General features: G+C 45.9%; 9 protein-coding genes across 9 annotated transcripts; 1 reads left to right on the top strand and 8 right to left on the bottom strand.

The window, feature by feature from the left end:
- Nucleotides 1-18: 18 nt before the first annotated feature.
- On the bottom strand, nucleotides 19-528 carry N7469_011022 (YjbQ family protein; the record flags this gene model as incomplete). The annotated part of the gene is made up of 2 exons (XM_056649927.1): nucleotides 19-177; nucleotides 253-528. 2 exons carry the CDS (start codon nucleotides 526-528, stop codon nucleotides 19-21), a joined length of 435 nt encoding a protein of 144 aa, XP_056497058.1.
- A 410-nt stretch (nucleotides 529-938) lies between these two features.
- N7469_011021 (uncharacterized protein) lies at nucleotides 939-1,884 on the bottom strand (the record flags this gene model as incomplete). Its single annotated transcript, XM_056649926.1, has 2 exons — nucleotides 939-1,377; nucleotides 1,451-1,884. The coding sequence occupies 2 exons, from the start codon at nucleotides 1,882-1,884 to the stop codon at nucleotides 939-941; spliced, it is 873 nt and encodes a 290-aa protein (XP_056497057.1).
- A 711-nt stretch (nucleotides 1,885-2,595) lies between these two features.
- Nucleotides 2,596-3,281, bottom strand: N7469_011020 (GFA family protein; the record flags this gene model as incomplete). Its single annotated transcript, XM_056649925.1, has 2 exons — nucleotides 2,596-2,707; nucleotides 2,776-3,281. 2 exons carry the CDS (start codon nucleotides 3,279-3,281, stop codon nucleotides 2,596-2,598), a joined length of 618 nt encoding a protein of 205 aa, XP_056497056.1.
- A 736-nt stretch (nucleotides 3,282-4,017) lies between these two features.
- Nucleotides 4,018-5,727, top strand: N7469_011019 (F-box domain protein; the record flags this gene model as incomplete). The annotated part of the gene is made up of 2 exons (XM_056649924.1): nucleotides 4,018-4,313; nucleotides 4,398-5,727. 2 exons carry the CDS (start codon nucleotides 4,018-4,020, stop codon nucleotides 5,725-5,727), a joined length of 1,626 nt encoding a protein of 541 aa, XP_056497055.1.
- A 184-nt stretch (nucleotides 5,728-5,911) lies between these two features.
- N7469_011018 (DUF3431 domain-containing protein) lies at nucleotides 5,912-7,388 on the bottom strand (the record flags this gene model as incomplete). Its single annotated transcript, XM_056649923.1, is given in 4 exon segments — nucleotides 5,912-6,255; nucleotides 6,327-6,516; nucleotides 6,531-6,780; nucleotides 6,841-7,388. 4 exon segments carry the CDS (start codon nucleotides 7,386-7,388, stop codon nucleotides 5,912-5,914), a joined length of 1,332 nt encoding a protein of 443 aa, XP_056497054.1.
- A 784-nt stretch (nucleotides 7,389-8,172) lies between these two features.
- Nucleotides 8,173-9,396, bottom strand: N7469_011017 (Zn(II)2Cys6 transcription factor domain-containing protein; the record flags this gene model as incomplete). The annotated part of the gene is made up of 1 exon (XM_056649922.1): nucleotides 8,173-9,396. One exon carries the CDS (start codon nucleotides 9,394-9,396, stop codon nucleotides 8,173-8,175), a length of 1,224 nt encoding a protein of 407 aa, XP_056497053.1.
- Nucleotides 9,397-9,828: 432 nt separating this feature from the next.
- N7469_011016 (ferritin-like domain-containing protein) lies at nucleotides 9,829-11,183 on the bottom strand (the record flags this gene model as incomplete). The annotated part of the gene is made up of 5 exons (XM_056649921.1): nucleotides 9,829-10,020; nucleotides 10,111-10,631; nucleotides 10,690-10,779; nucleotides 10,847-11,032; nucleotides 11,099-11,183. The coding sequence occupies 5 exons, from the start codon at nucleotides 11,181-11,183 to the stop codon at nucleotides 9,829-9,831; spliced, it is 1,074 nt and encodes a 357-aa protein (XP_056497052.1).
- Nucleotides 11,184-11,972: 789 nt separating this feature from the next.
- N7469_011015 (uncharacterized protein) lies at nucleotides 11,973-13,181 on the bottom strand (the record flags this gene model as incomplete). The annotated part of the gene is made up of 3 exons (XM_056649920.1): nucleotides 11,973-12,767; nucleotides 12,888-13,017; nucleotides 13,075-13,181. The coding sequence occupies 3 exons, from the start codon at nucleotides 13,179-13,181 to the stop codon at nucleotides 11,973-11,975; spliced, it is 1,032 nt and encodes a 343-aa protein (XP_056497051.1).
- Nucleotides 13,182-13,820: 639 nt separating this feature from the next.
- Nucleotides 13,821-15,491, bottom strand: N7469_011014 (glycoside hydrolase family 27 protein; the record flags this gene model as incomplete). Its single annotated transcript, XM_056649919.1, has 7 exons — nucleotides 13,821-14,204; nucleotides 14,278-14,462; nucleotides 14,520-14,816; nucleotides 14,880-14,969; nucleotides 15,019-15,159; nucleotides 15,212-15,344; nucleotides 15,414-15,491. The coding sequence occupies 7 exons, from the start codon at nucleotides 15,489-15,491 to the stop codon at nucleotides 13,821-13,823; spliced, it is 1,308 nt and encodes a 435-aa protein (XP_056497050.1).
- Between the last annotated feature and the right edge of the window lie 10 nt (nucleotides 15,492-15,501).

Here is a 15,501-nt window from a genome sequence, read left to right as displayed (position 1 = left end):
CTCCCGCGCATTCTCCAGTCAAAATTTCTGTCCTTGGATCGTCGCAACAACGGATCGCTCGTGCTTCATGGCACGGAATTCGAGGTACCAGATGCCTTGCCAGGTGCCAGTATCAAGCTCACCATCCTTGATAGGAATAGTAATAGAAGCGCCGACAAGCGAGGATTTTATATGAGCCTGTAAGAAGCGACTCTTTAGCAAGAGCTGCCCCGCTTCATTTCATCTGTCTAGCTAAGACAAACTCAAACTCACCGGCATATCGTCCAGGCCCTCTGCTGAATGACGATAGAGATTACCCTTGCGATCTTCAGGGGCGATGCGGTCAAGGGCATCGCTCATATCCTCACGCACGTCATCATCGAAGTTCTCATTCAGTGAGAGCGCACAGCTAGTATGCTTCACGAAGAGGTTGAGAAGACCAATCTTGTAGTCCTTGATGTCTGGGACACTCCTAACCACATGGTCGGTGACGAGATAGGAGCCGCGACTGGCTCTAGGGAGTTTGAATGTTTTCTGAGACCAAGACATTGTGGGATGTTGAGTCGTAAGGAGAGTTGATCTTGTTGGAAGTGCGAAGGCGGGGGAAATTCAAAATCAACGCCGATTTGATTGGCCGGTGATGTCATTTGAGGCCAACTGCAGGAATATAAACATTGCACTACAACTACTTTTCGTTATATACTTATATACGTTATACTATAATTTATATCATAGAGACAATGGGATGAATGGGGATTTTATATTTGTTGTATTCTACCAAGGAGCAACCGCCATGGGCAATCATCTGATAAGTTCGTTTGAAAGGGCTTACGTTGACGGCTTAGGACGCCGTCAGTCAAGGTATGCAATGGTTGCATAAAAGACATAGATATGCCAAATGCTTCTCACTCCGATTGATGAGATCAATCTCGTGATCCAAATATTGCACAGGTGAGTCATTAAGATGCATCGCATACACCTGCATGTACACTTGGCGGGTTGCTCGTGGCATCTCCCCAATCCGCGGCACCAAGAGCTTGCCCTGCATCAGTGCTCGGGTCCGAACGAATATAATACTGCGGATCAACATAATACCACCAGTCATCACTGCGGAATGCTTTATCCAAAGACTGACTAGCAGGATCATTCCAGCCAGTGTTACGGTCATCGAAATTAGGATGTTTCGACCACGCAACGTACACTTTGGGGTGATCATTGTTCTGCACGCCGTTGGGATCTTTGGCATTACCAGCATTGATCTCATCTGTGGTGAGGGTGTTTTGAATATCACCCCAGGCTAGATTGTTGTAGCCGCTGTGTGCAGAGAGGAGAGCGCGGGATGGTGCCCAGTTGTTGCTGTCATCGCGGGAGTGAATGATAATCACTCGTTCCCAGTCGCTGGAAATGTCAGTGGATCCTTTTATACATTTCCCAGAATATACACTGCGAAGTAAAAGGGGGATTCTCTTACTAGTCATGCCCTGTGTGAATAGCTCCAAAGTTCGCACCGTCCTTTTCATAGAAAAGATTGTACACAACTCGGACTTCAGTATCACTACATCGCTTATAGGTATAGTAAACAGGAAAAGCAGGTCCAGGATTCCCAATCGGGACATCAGGGTTTCGACAGTTACAGCCGACATCTGGATAATCACACTGTGCAGCCGGGGAAGTTTTATGATCATTATCGTAGGTATCAGGCGTATCGGGAGATCCACCAAATGCCCAGGTCGGATAGCAGGGCGGTTTATTCAAGGCTTGGCCGAAGAACCAAATGGGTGCATAGCGATCTGCTAGGTCAACTCCACCTGCATTGAGAAGACTATTCATCTCATCGTCACTGAGCTGCGAGACAGCTGCTGCTGTATTGATAAGGAGGGCAAGTTGTGCCCTCTTAAGCCGCATTGTATACAGTAATGTATGGATACGTGAAGGTTGAGTTGTATTGATAAAATGAAAAGACTGTACTCTTTCTTTCCTCGAATAAAGAGTAATAGATTGTGCTTAAGTATCAGAGAGAGAGAGAGAGAGAGAGAGAGAGAGAGAGAGAGAGAGTAGGAAAGTGAAATTCAAGTGGAGGATAAATGTGATTGAGGAATTTCCTAATCAGGCGATGAGTTGCTGATGGTCACATCAGGAGTTGCGGGAACGAGTTAGGCTGCATTGGCGTCTGGAGTACCAATGAGGCAGTGTTAAACTATCCATTGTTGTATTATACAAGGAACAGAGTGAATTGTAGAATATCATTCGTAGAATAGTACACCTTTTAAGGAGGTCGAAGCTGAGAAGTTCAACTTGTACTGTAGTCTTTCAGCCTCGGTGACCCTCGGCATAGTCAATTCTCTCAGACTCTGCTTGAACGATTTACATAGCGGAGTGGAGAGAATTTGGATGCTCAGCAGTACAGAGTGCATCTGTATATGAAGGATGAGAGCATATCTTGATGATTGCTACCGCAAAACAATTAGTCTTCCTAGTGGTGGTGTTCTGAATACTAACTGTATGGTATCAGTTACGGTACTCTAGTATTTGTATAGTCCTCGCCACAACTCAAACGCCCCGCCAACTTGAATCGTGCAATATAATGCAAATATAATAGTACAGTGTATGCTAGACTTAGATTTCATGACCCAAATCATTCAATTTCTTGCTTCTCTCATTCATGGCAGACCATTTGGTGATTCCATCGGGGATATCCATAATTCGTTGCTCGTAAAAGATATGGCATCTAGGGCGAGTCACTGTTAGTTTGATCCTCCGATGATAATACGCCACTCATCCATCAGATTGACTCACGAAGGCTGAAATCGATCTCTTTGCTCTCTCTGTTCATCCAGAGATCCCTCAAACTCGATTAATTGCGGGAAGAGGAGACAAGTATTACGCCCTTCGTCCATGATCAGGGTATGACAATGGGCACACGACACTTTTGTCGGGGTGCTATATTCTTGACTATTCAGCGCCGACGAATAAAAGCTCAAGCCGGAGGCCCCATGGTCAAACGAAACGTCTTCTTTATGAAAGATGGCCGCCCATTGGAAAGGAGCGCCATGCATGACTTGACATCCCCGACAATGACAGAACTTCGCATCGAGAGGGCGGTCTTTTTTCAAGACGTAGGAGATCTTCCGACATTGGCAAACTGCACGATACTTGACCGGCCACACTTTCTCATGGCTCTGTCTCTCATATGGCGGGCGATGCTTCCAGGATTCACTTTCAATGGTATTTTCGGGAGGATTGTTGGTGAAAGCCGGGGGAGGAAGGGGTCCATCAGTGTCGACACAGCCCATTTCAGCCATCTTGAATAAAACAAGATGGAACCAAGATAAAAATGAGAAAAAAAGACCCCCAAAAAAGACAAAAGAACTATTAATATATAGTATACTTATGTCTTGTTTGCTTGTTCGTATGTAAATTGGTGTAGGTGAAAGATACGAATTTTTTCCATTTTATACAGGAAGCTGGCGATGATGTCAGACGCGTTCCTTGGAAATGGACATGATATAACTTTGTGCTCAGTCTTTTTCTCTCTCTTTCTTCCTGGTCAAAATTTGAAACATTCGCATGCATTGACCGTTCACCAATCATTCAGAATATCTTCTTAGTATCTGCATGATGTTGTATGGTATTGCATATATTTTGTTACTTGCACTCTATACAATTGATACCCCTACATGATGTCATCTATACTAATTATACTATATCTCTATACATCTCTACTATGTATCGATCGATACTCTTATATAGGATACAATACTTCAAGAGTATACAATGAATACTCTTAATTAACCATCTCTCCCGATTAATACGAGAATCATCGCACTAATCACTGAATGAACTGCCGATCATCCAATGAAACACGCGTGTTTCATCTTTGGGCTAAAACCGACTTGGCTCGCATTTCTCCAGATTTCATTCATCTCTTCTTCTTTTTCTTCAAGGTTGAAAAGACAAACATTCTTTCTCTCCTTTTCTTCCCCTCCCCCCTTCTCCAACCCCCCCCCCCCCCCCTTCTTTCACTATCCCATCTTCTCGATGGGCCTTTTTGATAAACTCCGCGCTCGTCCTCGACGAAGTGCGGGGCATGCGACCGAAGCATCACCAGCCAATTCTCCCCGCCCATTGAAAAGCACTGGTTATGATTATACGCGCAGAGTACCCCGTCCAGTGTTGGCTTATATCTTTGCTTTGACTTGTCCACACACTCTCGATGAGTCCTACGATACATCCGAGGAATCGATGAGCGATGGTTGCATGCTTTGTGATATGCGCGACTTGGCGCACTGTGCTCAAGTCTGTCGGCGGTGGTTCATTGAGGCCCGCGCGCTATTGTACGTGTGATGAGCATAATCCCCCCCCCGGTAGACTACCTGGTCATATTAATGATATTCTCTTTTTTTCTTTTTTCCATTTAGATACACTCATGTTCGCATCGATCCTGTTCATTATTGTGAACTCGAGGTTCAATTAGCCGCGAAACGGAAACGTCGTTCATTCTTCGATCGCAATGGTGACCCCATCGATGCTCCTCAAGTTCGACTGGAGCTCTTTATGCGCACGGTTCGAGATGATCAAAAACTCGCAAATATGGTCCTTTCTCTTCGAATGCCCTACATGACTCGAGAAGCAAACAAAGCCAACATTGCCCGGACGATCTCCGTGCTCCACAATCTTCGTTTTGTCGATCTGCCGTCCGGTCTGTTTAGTGATGAGCCGTCATGTACAGCCTTGAAGCAGGAATTGATCGTTCAATGTCCTGACCTTCGCCGTATGAGTTATCGACATGGTGCAGAGGGGAGCTTTGCTCGTTTGCCGGGGGCGCAGCTTTGGTCGAACTTGGAGAAACTGGAGTTGTCCGGGTTACATATGGAAGCCAGCATATTGCGCAATGGATTGGCTTCTTTCCCTCGTTTGAAAGATCTGACCTTGGAAGATCTGTCTTGGCTGGACGATCCCGCATTTGCCATGAGACCTCCATTCCCTCCTCTTCCTCCTCTATTGCATCTGACCCTTCGAGATACCCCGAATGTTACAGCCGCCGGGCTGACCGCATTCCTTTCCTCCCCATATACACAGAACACGCTGCAGTCGTTGACTCTGGCTTCCACAGGCGTGCTGCCTTCTACGCTGCATCAGATCCTCTCCGCCGCCCCGAGACTCACCAGCCTCTCCATCATTCAGGATGTACACCGATCGTTCCCGGCAGAACAGATCCCGCAAATGAGATCCACATCCTTGCGGCTGCTACACTATGAAATCACCTCTGAATCTGAAACCCACGGGCTACCGTCAGCTGCAGGCTCATACTACACTTACCTCATCTCTTCGTTAATGTCTCGCTCCTTACCAGCTCTCCGAGATCTTTACGTTCGAGATGCAAACTTCCCCGATACACTATTACTGGCTCCTCCCCCAAGGATCTTTGGCGGAGGTGAAGGTGGGCCACAGCCAAGGAATCGAGGACTCACGCAGCCCTTGAATGTATACAGCAAGGGTCTTGACGAGCTGGAATGGAATTTCACTCCATATGACCCAGGAGTCGGGTCGGGACGAGGTGGCGTGAACACTCGACCAGTGAGTTTCCACGAAGCACAGTTGAATCGCTCCTGGGGCGGCGATTCACGCAAGAGTGTGTTGGTCGGCAATGGCTTTGGCGGGTTCCTAGCCGTGCCAGCAGATGCAGATGAGCGCCCTAAGAGTAGCGGAGGGTATAAACGGTCGAGCAAATCGGATTTATGGCGATAATAGTATATTGGAGATTGCACCGCCTACGATGCATCCAAAAAGATATGATGGGGGAATAATATCAAGAGGTTGTAGTTAGGGCACGAGTGCATTTATGATATAACGAATCTGTGCAATGCATTAATTGCGAGTCTTTCCTACTCATTCCGATCCAGCGGTCTACATTAAAGTAGTAGATTAAGTATTATACAGCTGCGTCTCGCAAAGCCTGCCGTGATGTATCACTGATGTCTGGGAGTTCATCTGCGAGTGCGAGTCTGCGCTTACGCAATGAATTCTGCACTTCATTCGATTCAACATGCTCTGCGGACTTTTTCGATTCATCTGGCTCCATTGACTCTGCTGACTCTGTTGATTCATTCGGATCTGCCGGTGCGTCTGGCACATCTGGCCACCCTTCTGGAAGAACCAAGCCACGCCACTGCCACTGATTCCGTAAATCTTCATCTGTCATGTTGCAGTATCCATAGGTATTGCAGAAGCACTCGCGAACATCGAGACAAAATTGCGAGGGTTTACCAAACATAACTGTTCAAGAGCTAATTAGTTTCCGTAAAGTCAAGCTGTGCAAGTTTAGTTTGAATCAATATCAAACTTACTATGCCATGAGTATTCAAGGACACGCCCAGTAATAGAGGCATCCAACGGTGAATCCAATAACCACTGTCTCACCCTGATATAATCCTCAACTGGTCTTTCGTGGATTTTCTCCCTCGACAGGGCAAATTGACTGCAACAAGGAACTCCAACAATCTCTGGCATTTCCACGCCAGGAACAATTCGGCGAAACTATCTGGGAATACCACTGCAGTTGCATGACCTGGATCGTCAGGACGTTCTCTCATATACCGTGCTGGTTCAAGTTCGGCTGGACAACCGATTGCCCAGGTACAGCGCAAATTGACATAGCCTGCTTGACGGACGAAGGCCGACTGGAGGTCTCGTATTGATATCACGGAGTCATAGAGGGGATTGTCATTATGCCATTGATACCGACCCCCGTGGAGGAAGAGACTGACATCTGGAAGGGAATCATAGCGATCTATCAAGTAGCTGTAATATAATCAGAAATTTGACTTGGAAAGGGTTGAGCCCTGACTTGATCAATCATACGTAAGGAATACCATCGCTTCATTCCCTCGATTTGCAGGAACGGTCAATTCCGCTTGTCCCGGCGATGCATCAGCACGGTAAATATTGCTGTACCACCCCGGAAGATTATCTGTTACCCAGGACATATTACTTTTCATCATTGCAGCAAGCACCAACTCCTTTTCCCGGGGAGGAGTAGGAGCAGTCAGTGATGGAGATGGTGCCGCTGTCGATACCATGACACTAGTCTTGATACGGGGACTAGGAGTTGAGGTCGGGGTGGCGATCTTAAAGTTAGTGGCATGACTGCTCTCTGTAGAGAGTCTACTCTCATTCTTTTCGTATCCATTGGGGATTTCATTGGGAAATTGCGTGGAATTGCTGGCATCAAAGCCCAGCGATGGAAGTGCAGTCCCCGTAGCCCAATCTGCGACCGACCCGAGTAGTTCACGATTGAGTACGAGCTGATAAGAAATCAACAGGAATACGACCGTCAGACCAAGATAAAGGAAGACTCTTGAACGTGAACGGCCGGTGGCATCGGATTGTGGAAGAGATGGCCAACTCATAGTTAGCCGTTCATTTTAAACTTACAACCAGGTCAAGGATGAAAGATAAAATCAAGTCGAAAGTTGAATTGAGAAATAGGCAAACGTATTAATCCAGCATGATCAGGGATGATTCCAGACCAGCCGAACGTTGAAAAAAAAGTGGATAAGGCGAGATGGAAGATCCTTGGTTGAAAAGCGTAGACTGATCCACTGCATCAGTCCCAAAAAACAAGCAACTCGCATGACAGAAGAGCTCCACGAGGAGATAAAATGGCCTCAGATTGGTGCGAATGGAGTCAGCCTGGCTACTTTAATACTACATACTGCACAAGAGTATACTAGTGTCTAAGCTAGTGTAGTTCAATCATCATTTCAGATTAGTGTCCTTCGTACATAGTACATAACTAGTATGTATGTATGCTAGGTTAACTAATACTTCGTGTGTTGATGCGTTCCCTTTCCCTTCTTAAAGAATAATCTATGTATACACTGGCGTTGTCACTATCCCCATTTCATTCAATCAGTTACCAGTCATCAGTCACCAGTCACCAGTCACCAGTCAACAAGTCAACGAATTAACCAATTAACTATCAGGAGACTCTGAGACAAACCGATCAGCACCCGAGGTGAGACAGACTGCGAATTCCGTCAGGCACATTCGCAATCTGCATATATAAATAGCACATGTTTTTGTACTACTGTATTGCACTGCTGTTCAGCACATGGGCAATTCAAGAATCGTGCGGCCTATCTCTCCATTTCCCCGCCCTCTGGTTCATCATCCTCATCCTCATCAATCTCATCATGTACCCTCAATTGACATTCGTCGCTGGGCCCACGTCAATGCGGGCTGCCAGCGAGGATCTCCTGGGCGCAGCGCCCCCAACAATTCCGTCACCAAAGCTCGTCCTGCATCGCGGGCCCACCACCGTCGTCCATCAAGTTCCCCCAAGAGAACTCCCCAATACATCAGAATGAGCAGTGAGAATGGATGGCGACATCGTAGACTCTCCACAAACTCTTTTCTCACGGCCGCTAGCCACGCTAGGACTGGGGCGGGTTCTGGCTCAATTTTGAATTTCGTATAGCAGTGTCGTAGATGGGCGATAATCTCCCGGTTGATCTGGTGCTGGCTCGCGTAGATACCGGTCATAATCTCATCATTCAATCTCTCTAATTGGACCATGGCTGATTCCGTATCTGTATCCAAAGAAGTGCTGCTATTCTTCCAGAATTCACCCCGTGAGAAGAGCTCCAGATTGATCCAGGATTGGCCCACGCCCACTTGGATAATTTTCTTGACCCCTTGTAGTAATTCAAATACCACAACCATACTCTCTGTCATGCTCAAATTCTCATCTCGGATCTCCGTTAATCGAGGAGATGCAATTCCAATCGCAGTCATAATGATAGAATGAGCAAAGACAGCATCACAATTTTGTGAAGTGAGTGAGTCAATCGCATCCCGGAACGGTTTCAAACTCCGATTATACCGCTGAAGCCCAATATCAAGATACTTCAAAGCGTCCGATGACTCCAACGAAGATGCGATGTGCATGGCTGCTAAAGCCAGAATCCCATTCATCAAAAACTCATGCTTCAACGCGAGATTCGGCACACTCGTCTGCCAAACCTCGAGCTCCGACGCGCTCACACAGAGACTGCGAAATGTCTCCGTCGAAAACTTATGCATCAACTCCAGGATCATCAGCTCCGATTCCAAAAATGGAGCATCTAACAACTCTTTCCCGTTACCAGTGCCAGCGCCAGCGCCAGTGCCATTGCCATTGGCATTGGCATTGCTATTGCTATTGCCATCCCATCCCTTCCTAGATACGTCTTTGGCGTGGGGAAGTGGGGCTGTCTGCGATGCAGTTCGCGCGGCTGCGACTTTCAAATATGTGCAAGTCAACTCGCGCGCGGTGCAATTCGAGCACGGCGGTCCTTTCTCATCGCATTTGACTTTACGCGTCCGGCACTGATCACAGCCCTTCCGTGACTTCGTATGTGACCGGAGGGGGGGCATCGTGGACCGGCCATTGAAAGGATGTGGAGTTTCTAAATGTCAATTGACGACGACGTCGACGACAACTGTCATGTGACTATTCTTTATACATCACACGCGACGGCGAGGACGTCGCAAGGAGATTTTTGTGGACAAAGCAGTGGGTCAGATTCGTTTTTATATGTACTTAAAAGGTATACATTACTCTAGTCGTCTGGTACATTATGACCTGTTTTTCAAATTACAGGGGAATGGTTGTACAGTAATAACTATGCAAAACGAGTATGACTTCATTGACTTTCTCAAATCGATATCGTATACATAGTTAGCTTGCATTATTAGATACTATAAACAATACAGTGAACATGATGATTATCAAGATTCAAAGGAAACTACTTTTCAAGATGGCTCCCTCCAAGCAGTCCCAGAAGAACCAGCATTTCCATGCTCAGGTTAGACCAGCATGGCAGCGACCACGAGAAGTGCACCGGCCACAGTACTCAGTCCACCGACTTTGTTCTCAATGGCTCCGTTGAACATTGGAGAAGAAGAAGCTGACATCGAAGGAGAGGTGCTGCTCATCGGACCAGTCATGGAGGATGAAGGTGTTGGCATGCTACCCATGCCACCCATCTTGGACCCAACCTATCCGAACCAAAGCATCAGCCATGCAAATTGACGAGAAATGGGACACAAATGAATTTTGAAAACAAAACAAGACTATTTCTAAATTACCTCGATGATGGCGGGACCAGCGACAATGTTGTCATCAGTAGCCTGCTTGTTGCCCTTGGTGAGAACAACATAGCTTTGACCGGCAATACCCTTGGGGATAGTGACAGAGAACTTGCCACCACCAACAGACTTGACGGGAGTCCAGATAGGTCCAGTAACGGTGATGAATGCGGCATAAATGTCGCTAGTATTAGAAGAGTTCATGCCCTCACCGGCCATAAGTTGAACCTGAGATCCAGTCATAGCAGTTCCCATGGGAGTCATAGTAAGGGTGGGGAAAGCCTTAACTGGTAGCTTTCCATTACTTTCAGGGCAGGAAACAATGAAAGGAGCAGCAAGGGTATAGACCTCGTTGAAGTCGAGGGGGTTGTCGAAGGGCTGAGCAGATGGGGCCTCGCCAAGGGCAGCACGCAGGTAGGCACTGTGACGAGCTTCAACAGTGAGGATGCTTCCAGCAGCAGTAAGATAAGTTTCGTTCATGATACTGGCGGCGGCACCAAGGTATGCACTAACTCCGACACCTTGAGAAGTTAAGATTAGTTGATATCACCCAGGAAGGGTACAGATAAGGAGACTTACCTTCCAGGACACTACCGAGAGCAGCGAATGTCTTCACGTCCGTAGCAGGGAATGCATACTTGCATCGCTCGACGGGGTGAGCTCCAGCAGCTAGTTAATATACCTGTCAGCACATATACAAAGATGTTTGTAGGACCATTAAATTCACAACTCTTACCCTTCAGAGCTTGAGTGAGGAATTCCTCGTGAGACTTTTCATCCTTTGCAACCTCCTTCAGATTGGCATAGAAGGGATCCATGAGTCCAGCCTTCACAAAATCCTCGTGGGTATAGTTCTTGAGACCCTCCTCATAGAAAGAGGCTTCAAGGTGTTCCAAAGTCAAGGCATAGTTCAGGATATCGGCTGATATAGATATCGTTAGTCAAAGCAGCCAGCATGCCAGTACCTGAAAGGAGAGAAATATCTTACCATCACTGATTGCACGCTTGGTGACTGGGCCTGCTTGGGCAAGGCCCATGACAGCACCGGCCAAAGTAATGCTAGTAAGCTTCATCGTGGAGAGGTGGTTATTTAAACTTGGTTAATGAAGCCAATCTGCCAATTGATGGAGGAGAAAACTCTCCTCAGACAGGACATGAGACAGCCTCTTTATAGGATAAGAAAAAGGAAAACCTCGGGATTCTCAGTCATACAATCCTCGCGGAAGACGGCAAACCATTGAATTCCCATATCTTGGCTTGACCGCGCATTTCCAATGTTTGAGGAACCATGAACGACGATCATCGAGCGACATGCCATATTAGGCAATCTGTTTGAATGTAATTTCCGAAGAACGAATGCGACTCAGCTTTTATTCATTGATATACATGGTATACCTTGATGATCCATGTGGGTTAAATGGGTTAAACTGACTGCAAGGGCCCAGAAATGCGGAGAGAACAGGGAGCTTGGACCTATCCTGCCGATTATTCGTTGATTCCAAGAAGCTTTGGCTAGGTGTACAAGATCGGAGGATTATTCATTGTCCACATTGGGTTTAGACACGAAGAGATGCGATGGAAAAGTAGCGAATGCGGATGCGAGACCGAGACCGAGACCGAGACCGAACTATGTCTCGACATCCGGTTTGTTGGTCAACCTGGCGAACTATCTAGACTCTACACTATTACTTTTCACTAGTTTGAGGAAATTACACAACCTACGCATTAACTACTAGTAGAAGTTACTCAACGTATATACAAAAGTTTCACGATTGGTTCTCGGGATTTGAAATATCAATGGAAATTTACCGGATATCAAGTTTGCTCTAGGAGTGGGTTTTTGGAGATATGCTAAAGGCTATTCATACATCAATCCACTCTACAGAGGAAGCCCAGAACTTGGCTACACCATTTCCCAGTTCCTGATTGAGTTCTTTCAGGTATGCTTTATCGAAGGTGACGTGAGCTTTTTGTTGCTGAAATTTTTCGGAAACGAACTGTTCTAGATCTAGTTCAGACAGTTCCAACAGCCGAGAATTTTCATGTTCCCGAGCAAGCACAGCCTCAGCCCATCGCAGATGTTGATCGAAAACAGGTAATTTTTTTCTGATTGCTGAAAATCGATCCCCATCCGACCATCCGGCCCTCACTGTCTCTATCCTCTGGCCATCCGGACCGAATACCACAGAATCGTAGTGTGTCTCGATAGCTGGATAAAGGTGCCTGATATGATTCATGATAGCCGGGAGAACAAGGATTGGACGATAATCAGACCAGTCGGCGAGAGAATAAAGACTAGGATTCAGACTCTTTGGACTCATCGGCTCAATCTGATATACATCCTGCACGATATACCGCAGTACCGTGGGAGTTGCATGTTCCATAGCAGCAGTAATTCTATTCATCGCTAATAGCTCAAGGGTCTCCATTCCCAAGTACCGCGCAGCATAGAACATACTCAAATGGAAATTGAGTAGGCGGAGGTGATTTACACAACTCTTGCATCCATTCGGGCGTGACTTGCGGTCAATTGGGAAATTCATCACATCAGGTGCCTCAACAGCATAGTCTCCTGTATAGAAAAATTGACTTAAATATTTCAAGTGCACTGGAAAGACTGGTACATCTAAAGAGATACCATTAACGGGATGATGATTCTAAAAAAAAGGAGGTTGCGTGGTTAGGAGTAAGACCATAGCATGGGATACTTCAAATCAGGGGTTGTGAATACTTAAAAGACTCAACGTATCAATAGAGTTGGGAACAAATAGACTTACCTGTTGAGTGGTGATTGCTTCTGTCAAGAGCGACGACTCTCGAAATATATCCGATTTTTGTACTGAAACACGGAACTGCGGGTTTACAATGCTTTTAATGTAGAAGTCGGGATCTCGTTGGCGGGTATAACTATGCGCATATGAATGTTAGAACAAGTTCTCGTGTCTAGAAAAGGACAATACTTACCTTCTCCGTGCCTTCAAAACAGCATTTTGGTGATCTATACCCTCATCTGGACCAAGATAGCAAGAGTTGAGGGTGCGATTTGGGTCACACCCGCAGATAGGATTCATGACGGGTTACTCTTTGTTTGTGTACTAGTATACTGTATATTTGATGAACAGTGGTCTAGAGCAATATAATTGTGATCTTGAGCTACTGATAGCCTTGGGATCTCTCGTAATTTATAGCAATGGGCCCATGTCCTCCCGACTTCACATGGATGCCAACTATATGAAACGACGTGATCAAACAATGAGAGCAGCTAGAAGATACACAATGTATTGTGATCGATTACAAAGCTCAAATGTCTCATTATCGTAAATATTATAGAGCTCGTTTACTACATAGGTGAGTGTCCAGGTTATATGATGGATTTGCATCAAGCGTAGTATTAGCAAGACTCGATATTTTAAGATTTTATGCACAAAGAACAACTTCAATGACTTCGATAATCGTCTCTTCTTCAATGAAGATATGACTGGTCCATTAAACAATGAACTGAGGTATCCGTCTCACCTTTTTATAGGCTAGAGCAAATCCTCGAGGGATCAAGTCGGTCCGCCAACTCGGAGACAATGAAATTAGGGTGTCTATCAAAGCAAATTTACTAAAAGAGGAACTATCTCAAAGAATGCCAGTGTCATTCAAAAATTATCCTAATTCTTCAGCGAGTATCTCCATTGGACGTTGCGCTACAAAGAACGCCTCGACTAGCATTTCCCCTTGACCAACAGGATGGAGACATCATGGCTAGACAAAGATGCAGTATACTGATTTTTCACGCATCCCAGGTTCTTCCCGGTCCAAGCATCAACGACCTCATATGAATCACTACCTAGCTCTGGAATCTCATTCCATACAGCTGTCCGAGTAGCAGTGGTATTTTCGGAGTTGAGCATCAAAACCAGTGTGCCTTCTAGAGTAGACGATGGACCCGACCAGTACTCTGCAGGATGCTCCTTATCAAAGGTCCAATCGGGATTAAATCCCCATTTATATGGATGAGCGGATCTTCCGATGACAGGGTCTTGGTGGAAATCTAGGAGGTATTTATTCTTGAGAACGGCCAGATTGGCGTCGCTGATATTATTGAGCTGAAAGCAGTATCAATCAGTAAAACCGGCACTAGGAAAAGAACAATCCACATTTTAAATAGCGTAAACTTACCACAGTTCCGATGATCAATGGAGATTTCATTATTGCCCATAAAGCAAAGTGTGCTCGGTTCTCTTCAGCTGTGAGATTCCCATTACCAATTTCCAGCATATCAGGGTCGGGATAGCCCCAGAAACCGACATAGTTCATTTTGAAGCTATTTTCGTTGGCTATTTCCGCAATGCGCGCCCAGTCCGCTGAAAGATATTAGGATTTGTGCTTTTTTTTAGTTTATGAGAAAAGAGAAGGCTTACCAGTTATATCTCCTGAAATGCGCCAGGAATTACCGGTTTCATTGCCCCAGGTGTTCACATCTGCCTGACCCCAGTCGCAAAGAGAATAGAGGATAGTTCGGTTAACACCGAGAAGAGCGTCCCGCATGGCTGTATATCGCTCGAATGTTTTGGAGGAAGTCCAGTCGTATCCCTTCGGTGCTGGATTCTCAATATCAGGACAAGTTCCATTGGGAAAGTTCCCCCTACCATCAGGGACACAGTCGGTATACTTGTCAGTCCAGTTTGAAGGGACGCCGCAGTTATCATATTTCAAATCTGAAAAATTAGAACCAGAGGTGTATATAGATGAGTGCAAGTATTTAATGAAGAAACACTCACAATCAATACCCCATTCTGCAAAAGCTTCGGCATCTACCTTTTCATAGCCCAGACTAGCTGGATAGCCAGCGCATGTGGTATCACCAGCACCTAAGAGATTTAGAAACCGAGGCTAGGGGGGCTAATAAAAAAGACTCACTGCTGTAGATGCCGACTTTTAAGCCGAGACTATGTACCTGACTGGCAACTCCTGAAATACCATCAGGGAATTTCGAAGGATCTGGGATGATGCGATGGCTAGTGGTATCTCGGGTGTTCTTGACAGACCAGCAATCATCAACTATGCTGCCAGTTAGAAGGGGAATATACAGAACTTGTTAGATGAACAATACTGTTGACATATTCATATCCAAGGTCCTTGAGACCTAATTTGACCATTTCATTGGCTGCAGTCACGATCTTTTCGGAATCAACATCACAGCCAAATGCATTCCACGAGTTCCATCCCAGGGCAGGCAATTTCCCCTATTGTCGAATGTCAGTAAGAACAACTTTGTACTATATTTCTATCAACCAAGGCTGAGGCAAATTCACCACATCGTCTTCCCTCACAAGGGCATTCGCTGCTGGGAAAAAGGCCAAGGTACTAGTCAGAAAGAGTTGTCGCATCATCAGATCGAAT

Source organism: Penicillium citrinum (genome assembly GCF_028827155.1).
Source record: "Penicillium citrinum strain IBT 23319 chromosome Unknown utg000009l:1.0-4274883.0:1.0-4276374.0, whole genome shotgun sequence".
Taxonomy (NCBI): domain Eukaryota; kingdom Fungi; phylum Ascomycota; class Eurotiomycetes; order Eurotiales; family Aspergillaceae; genus Penicillium; species Penicillium citrinum.
This window is presented reverse-complemented; position numbering and strand designations above follow the sequence as displayed.